This window comes from Rhinopithecus roxellana, chromosome 6 (genome assembly GCF_007565055.1).
Source record: "Rhinopithecus roxellana isolate Shanxi Qingling chromosome 6, ASM756505v1, whole genome shotgun sequence".
Taxonomy (NCBI): domain Eukaryota; kingdom Metazoa; phylum Chordata; class Mammalia; order Primates; family Cercopithecidae; genus Rhinopithecus; species Rhinopithecus roxellana.
The window spans coordinates 15,724,785-15,731,987 of NC_044554.1; the positions used below are offsets into that span (position 1 = coordinate 15,724,785).

General features: G+C 38.1%; 1 protein-coding gene across 3 annotated transcripts in view; it reads left to right on the forward strand.

The window, feature by feature from the left end:
- Positions 1-7,203, forward strand: part of SLC26A5 (solute carrier family 26 member 5) — a 90,446-nt gene that overhangs the window by 65,825 nt on the left and 17,418 nt on the right. For 2 of the 3 annotated variants that reach the window (XM_010377624.2, XM_010377625.2), the window contains one exon: positions 1,682-2,069. The exons of the other annotated variant lie outside the window; for it this stretch is intronic. In XM_010377624.2, the coding sequence (XP_010375926.1) occupies positions 1,682-1,875 (194 nt within the window). In that variant the 3' untranslated portion in view covers positions 1,876-2,069. Of the gene's footprint in view, positions 1-1,681; positions 2,070-7,203 lie in introns of those variants that run through there. 3 annotated transcript variants of the gene reach the window in all.

Consider the following 7,203-nt stretch of genomic DNA (forward strand, 5'->3'; position numbering starts at 1 on the left):
TAGATTGCCTGAGCCTAGGAGTTCAAGACCAGCCTAGGCAACATGGCGAAACCCCATCTACTAAAAATATAAAAGTTAGCCAGACATGGTGGTGCATGCCTGTGATCCCAGCTACTCGGGAGGCTGATGTGGGAGGGTGTCTCGAGTCTGGGAGGCAGAAGTTGCAGTGAGCCAACATCACGCCACTACACTCCAGCCTGGGCAAAGGAATGAGAACTTGTTTCCAAAAAAAAAAAAAAGAAAAAGAATTTTTAAAAAAGGAGCCAGGCATGGTGGCTCACACCTATAATCCCAGCACTTTGGGAGGCTGAGGCCGGTGGATCACCTGAGGTCAGAAGATCGAGACCATCCTGGCTAATACAGTGAAACTCCGTCTCTACTAAAAATACAAAATATTAGCCAAGCTTGGTGGCACATGCCTTTAGTCCCAGCTACTTGGAAGACTGAGGCAGGAGAATCACTTGAACCTGGGAGGCGGAGGTTGCAGTGAGCCGAGATCACGTCACTGCCCTCCAGCCTGGGTGACGAGTAAGACGCTGTCTCATAAAAAGGAAAAAAAAAAAGTAAAACAGTGCCTGAGGCTGGGTGTGGTGGTCATGCCTATAATCCCAACACTTGGGAGGCCAAGGTAGGAGGATCACTTGAGCCTAGGAGTTCAAGACCAGCCTGAGCAACATAGTGAGAGCCCATCTTTATTTAAAAGAAAAAAAAATTAATAGTAGAAAAAGTGCTTGAAAATGAAATCTGCATAAAGGTTCCAGTTATCGCCTGTAAGATTACCAAAAATCAAAAATAAATGACAACATGCTCCATAGGCATATGGTGGGAAAACAGGCTTTCTCAGACTTTACTGATGGTAGCACAAAATGCAACAGTCCCTATGGAGGGCAGACTGATATTAGCTTTCAAAATAATAAGTGCATTTACCTTTCGACACAGAAAATCCAGCAATATGCTGCATATGTTCAAAGTGACACATGTATGTTGTTGATCATCACAGCATTGTTATAAAACAAAAGAAAAAACTCAAGTACCAAACAAAAAGGACTAGTTAAATAAACTGGGTACATCTATACAACAGATATGTAGTGGTAAAAAATTAAGCAAAAAGGGTTCAGAATTATATATATATGTTATAATTATAACATTAATATATATATTTCCCACTTTTCTTGTCCCCAAAACAGCTTTATATATATATGTATGTGTATATATATGTGTGTGTATGTATGTGTATATTTATATATGTTTATATTTATATGTGTGTGTGTGTATATATATATATTTCCCATTTTTCTTATCCCCAAATATATAAAATATGCTGTTTTGGGGATAAGAAAAGTGAGAAATAACAATACGTATTTATTTATATTTAAATAGAGAAATCCTGGAAGAACACACAAGAAAGTAGTTTCCTGGGATTGCGGATATGATGGGTGGAGACAGGAATTGGAGTGAAACTTTTCCTATAGCATTTTAATATTTAAACTATATGTGCTTGAACCCAGGAGGTGGAGGTTGCAGTGAGCTGAGATTATACCACTGCACTACAGCCTGGGTGACAGAGTGAGACTCTGTCTCAAAAAAAAAAAAAAAGCACTATATGGAAGTGTTACCTTTTTTTAGTTGTTGAAGACTGATACCCAGAGTATGGACTAATTTTCTTTTCTTCTTTTAATAGCACAAGTTGTGAATGACCTCACTCGGAATCGATTTTTTGAAAATCCTGCCCTGTGGGAGCTGCTGTTCCACAGCATTCATGATGCGGTTTTAGGCAGCCAACGAAGAGAGGCACTTGCGGAACAGGAAGCCTCGGCTCCCCCTCCCCAGGAGGACTTGGAGCCCAATGCCACTCCTGCCACTCCTGAGGCATAGATGAGGACCTCACCCTAGGATGGGGTTATAAGCCTCTTGTGAAGTTCATAATTTACACGTTTTAGATACTAGACACTAGATTTTTTTTTTTCTGAGGGTAAATACTAGTAGTCGAGGCTTGATTTGGAGGGTGAATGACGCCTAGCAAGATGTATCGTACTTGTGTTTTTTTAATTGAATATTTCAAAGATAAATTGGCCTGTTGCCTGCATTTATTATGGAGAGGCATTTCTGCTACATTTTAGTATTATCTTTGTAAGCTAAGCACTGAAAAATGTATTTCAGTTAAGTACTTTTAACCTATGAATAGGATATGCTGTCGCCAGATAAGTAGTGGTTCTTTGCTTTTCTACTTGTTGGTCTATAGACTGTCTATAATTAGTTATCTAACAGAAGAAAGAAACTGCAATTTTCTAGAAGTTCTTGTTTTAAAATAACCTTTTATTTATTATAGAAGCAATATAAATGCATTGAGGACATTTTTGAAAAAATAGACAAACAAAAATAAGAAGATAAAACATTATATTTCTACCAGAGATTACCACTGTTAACATCTTAATGTCCTTCCAGATCTTTTTCCATGCATATACATTTACATTTTTAACCAAAGTAAGACCACATCTATAGTGTTTTATAACCGATTTTTCTTTAATCAATAATCTCCACTTTCTCATTCCAGCACATTTTTTTGCCTTAGACCATATTTAAATTTTCCCAGTTGTCCCCAAATTTGCAGTTGATTTGTGCAAACTGATACTCATTCTATGACCTTACATTGCAACTGGTCATGTCCTTTAAAGTCCCTTACATCTATTTTAATCTAGCACAGTTCCTTTTTTATGACGTTAACTTGTTAGAGACTGGGGCAGCTGTCCTGTAGAGTCCTGTCTTGTGAATTTGCCTAGTTCCTTTTTCATGGTGTTAACTTATTTTTGTGTTGCCTTTACTACCTGCAATCTGAAAGTTATGTCTAAAGCCTTTATAGATTCAAATTAAAGCATTTTGTGCTAGATTATATCATAGATAAGATACATGCTTCATATCGCATCACTTCAGAAAACACGTAATATCTAATTGATCTACCATTAACTAATCTAGTGATCTAAGCTAGATGAGTGGATCAGCATGAGTCTGATCCTCCGGTTAGATTTTCCCCTTTGTGACTACAGACTTATCTGTGTGGTGTTCCTTTGGCATTGAATGAATGTCCAGTCCCCCATTAGCCATTTACCAGGAGTTTTAACATTGGGTGGTAATTCTTTGCTAAATCATTAACTTTGTTAAGGTTTGTGAGTAGGTTGTCTAGTTCTTTCATTTCTTCTGCCTTTATTAGTTGATTGTTCTATGTGAACTACAGCTTTCCCTTCTCCACTTGAGCTATTGGTCATCCTTACCCACCTACAGTTCTACTAGCAGGGCAGGTTGAATGCTTTATTATTTTCATTTAATTATGAACTGCAAAGTAAATAACTGGTTTATTAGATGGTGACAAAGTAATGGGTTTTTTTTAGATTTCCCTTTTCTGGTGTGATGGTGGTCTTGTGAATATTGAAAGTTTTAATGGGTTTCAATCCATTATGTTCTTTTTGATGCTCAAAGTGTCACGACTGTGGCCAGTATAAGTCCTTAAAAGCTTTGTTATTGTTGCTAATCACGAAGTAGCATTAAAGACCATGTTTTTAAGAAAACTAACCCCCAGGTGTAACTTAAATCTTCCTTAGAAGTTCGTAACAGCTATCAGCTCATTATACATCAAACTCAATGTTCAGCCTAGGAGTAAGCATAATGCTCATCATACTCATTCCACAGAAACATGGAATGTCAAAGGTTGGAGGAGGATACCTTTAAACCAATTTGTCACTTTCAGTTGTTTGTAACTATCAGCTCACTATAAATCAAAGCATAGGTATTAGCCAACCTGTCTAAAGCCTCCTCTGCTAAGAGTGCCTGCTGATAGTGAGTTTGTTTTTTCTTTAATATGTTGTCTTATTGACATCTTGTTATAGTTTTCATGAATAAGATACTGCCAGGAGAAAGTAGTCAGATCCCAGTGGAATTGTTAGCATGGCCCACTTGCAACCAAACCCTGTGTATGTGTTCATGTTAACTCGTATCAGGTTTCTCACTGTCTTTACTAATTAAATTCAAAATAAACTCCTCCTTTTAATCAAAACTTTAGCTAATTCTAGAGTGGAATTTAGATTTGCTTAGTTATTTCCTTTGCAGTCATCACATGAGATCAGATACATCTGCATTCTGATACAGACTGCCTTCTGAAAGAGCATGTAGTTGTAGAACTTCAGCTTACACTAGAAACTTTTGTAAAAGAGCCCATATCATTTCAGCCATTTAAGTAGAATTTAAGGATTTTAAACTATGTTAAAATACTTTGGCCAGGCGCAGTGGCTCACGCCTGTAATCCCAATACTTCGGGAGGTCGAGGCGGGCAGATCACGAGGTCAGGAGTTTGAGACCAGCCTGGCCATCATGGTGAAACCCTGTCTCTATTAAAAAATACAAAAGTGAGCTGGGCATGGTGGTGCACACCTGTAGTCCCAGCTACTTGGGAGGCTGAGGCAGGAGAATGGCTTGAACCCAGGAAGCGGAGGTTGCAGTGAGCTGAGATCGCACCACTGTACTCCAGCCTAGGTGTCAGAGCCAGACTCCGTCTCAAAAAAAAAAAAAAAAAAAAAATTCATTGCACATTCTTTAGCACCAGCCTTCCACTTAGCAGATACCGTGCTTGATAGATTGAAAGTAGTGCACAGGCTGGGCGCCGTGGCTCACACCTGTAATCCAGCACTTTGGGAAGCCGAGGTGGGCGGATCATGAGGTCAGGAGATCGAGACCATCCTGACTAACACGGTGAAACCCCATCTCTATTAAAAATACAAAAAAATTAGCCGGGCGTGGTGGCGGGTGCCTGTAGTCCCAGCTACTCGGGAGACTGAGGCGGGAGAATGGCATGAACCCAGGAGGCGGAGCTTGCAGTGGGCAGAGATCGTGCCACTGCACTCTAGCCTGGGCAACAAGAGCAAGACTCCGTCTCAAAAAAAAAAAAAAAAGAAAAAGAAAGTAGTGTACAAAAAAAGGTATTTGTCTGTTACACATTTGTATTTAGCTTTACTGTTAAACTTTTAAACTGTTTTGAATAGAATTGTTATGTATATTAAAAGCACCAAGTCTTAAGGAGGGAAATATATTTTTGTTTTATCATTTTGCCTAGCATCTGAGAACGAGTGCATTTCAAAATACATTTCATCCGTATGTAAATATGTCAGAATGTTTTACTTAGAATTATTTCATACAGTGAAAATTTCCTGACCTTTTTTTTCTTACAGGCTTGTCTCTGCCTTTCAAGCAAATAATATATAAGCCCACCTGTTCTTTCTGGGCCTTAATAGCTGCTACTGTATCTTCTATGTTTTTTCCACCCTGATTCAAATTCAGGTTCATATGGTCCCATCAAAATGGGTATAATCTACATAATCTAAGGACTAGCCTTATTTTATGGCAATATATGGGAAAGCACTGTTTTGAAGAAGGTCCCATAAAGAAAAGTCCTTTGACCTTCTCAAATCCTGTGCGGTATGACAGTGGTTGATCTCTGTCTCATGAATCAATGGAATATGTTTGAAAACGTTTGTGAAACAGGGCCCAGAAAATTCCAATCTATGTCTTAGACACTGACTCTGTATAAGTATATGGCAGCTGATAATGGGATCCCAATTGCCAATCTCATCTTCAGTGGAACCTGAGAAACTGTTAAGGGTATGGATCCTCTTCAAGCCCTGGAATAGCTCATCTTGTAGTTCGCAGGCAACATCTAAAACATCCACTCCGTGTGGTTTGATCCTGTGTCCTTACCTGTTTAGCAGAGAAAGAGTACCAGCTTCTGAGTGTACACTTCTTGAGAAAATGAGCCTGCTCTCTTGTGTGGATGAAGAAAAGAGGGTAGCAAACCCAGTGAATCTGTCCTGGAGTGGGTGGGTGTTTTTTTGTGTGTGTTGGGGGGTGGGGGTATGCCCTTGTGTGGGGATGAGGGAGGGAAGAGTATGTGGTGGGGAAGGCTCTATTATGTCTGCCCCTTTAAAGATAGTAAATCAATTTAAATTCTAAAATCAAACAGAACTTCCTCGGTGTGAGCCTGTATGCTTTACTGAGTGCAAAAAATGCTATTGGTCCTTTTTAGTGCACCTCACCCTTCAGGAGTGCCTTTAGGATTCAGGATGTTTGGATTCTTACTGTTCTGAATGCTCATAAAAGTTTGAGAACTGTGAAAGTATTATGGAATTCTTCAAACCAAAATGCAGGTAATGGTTTTGAAGCCCCTCCAATCCCAACAACACAATGGTAAAAGCTAGCACTACACCAGGTAACATGCCTGCTTAGTGACTTGGATTTTATCAAGTTTGAGCATCTTAAAACTCCACCTGGCCTTTGAGAAAGGTGTACCAGGCTTTTCATTGTACTGGTATATTGCATTTCACTTTACCTAACAGATAAACCTCAGAAGCATCACGAAAATTGAGTTTTTTAATAAACCTAATCACATTTTAATGTTGTTTTTAAAACGGGATTCTACAATATATATTTCTAAAGTCATAAATCCTTTGTATTCTAACTTAGCACCCTGACACATATATATATGTGTGTGTGCATCTACACACGTATATAGACACATCTATTTTAGGTGGAAGAAGTCATTGGTAAAAGTCTGTTTCATCTTTTTAAGTAGGGTACAAACATGCTGACCTAGACAATGTTGATGCTACCTGCATAAATATGCCTTGACAGAAAAACACCCAAATTTTTCAAATAGTTGATTTTTTATTTGATGTGTAGCCAATTAGATTTTCCTTATGGACTTAAATTAATTATCACGATAGTCGCTCTGTGTCGTTAAAACAGAGTGTGCTCAACACTATCTAATTTGAGTTGTCTTTAATTGGTATATATGAGCATGTGGCCATGACAAAGTGGAAAGACTTGAGAGTGTGTTCTAAATGCATACATTTATTTAATCAAAACATTCAAAAACATACATCTTCAGTCATTTTCTTGAGTATATTTTATTGTAAGCATAACCTGAAAATAGTTTGCTCTATTTAATTCCTCAAGAAAGACTAGAGCAGGGTTTAAAAAGATGAATTTTTCTGATCAAGTTCATAAAAATGAAAAATCAAGAATATTGGTTGGATTTTATAAAGGGCTTTAATTTCTTGAAAACTTTCATAATTTTCCATATTTCAGTGCAACACAGCATTTTCTATGTTGTCAACTTTTTCTATTGTAAATTTAAAATGTGTCCAACTTTATTTTGCAACG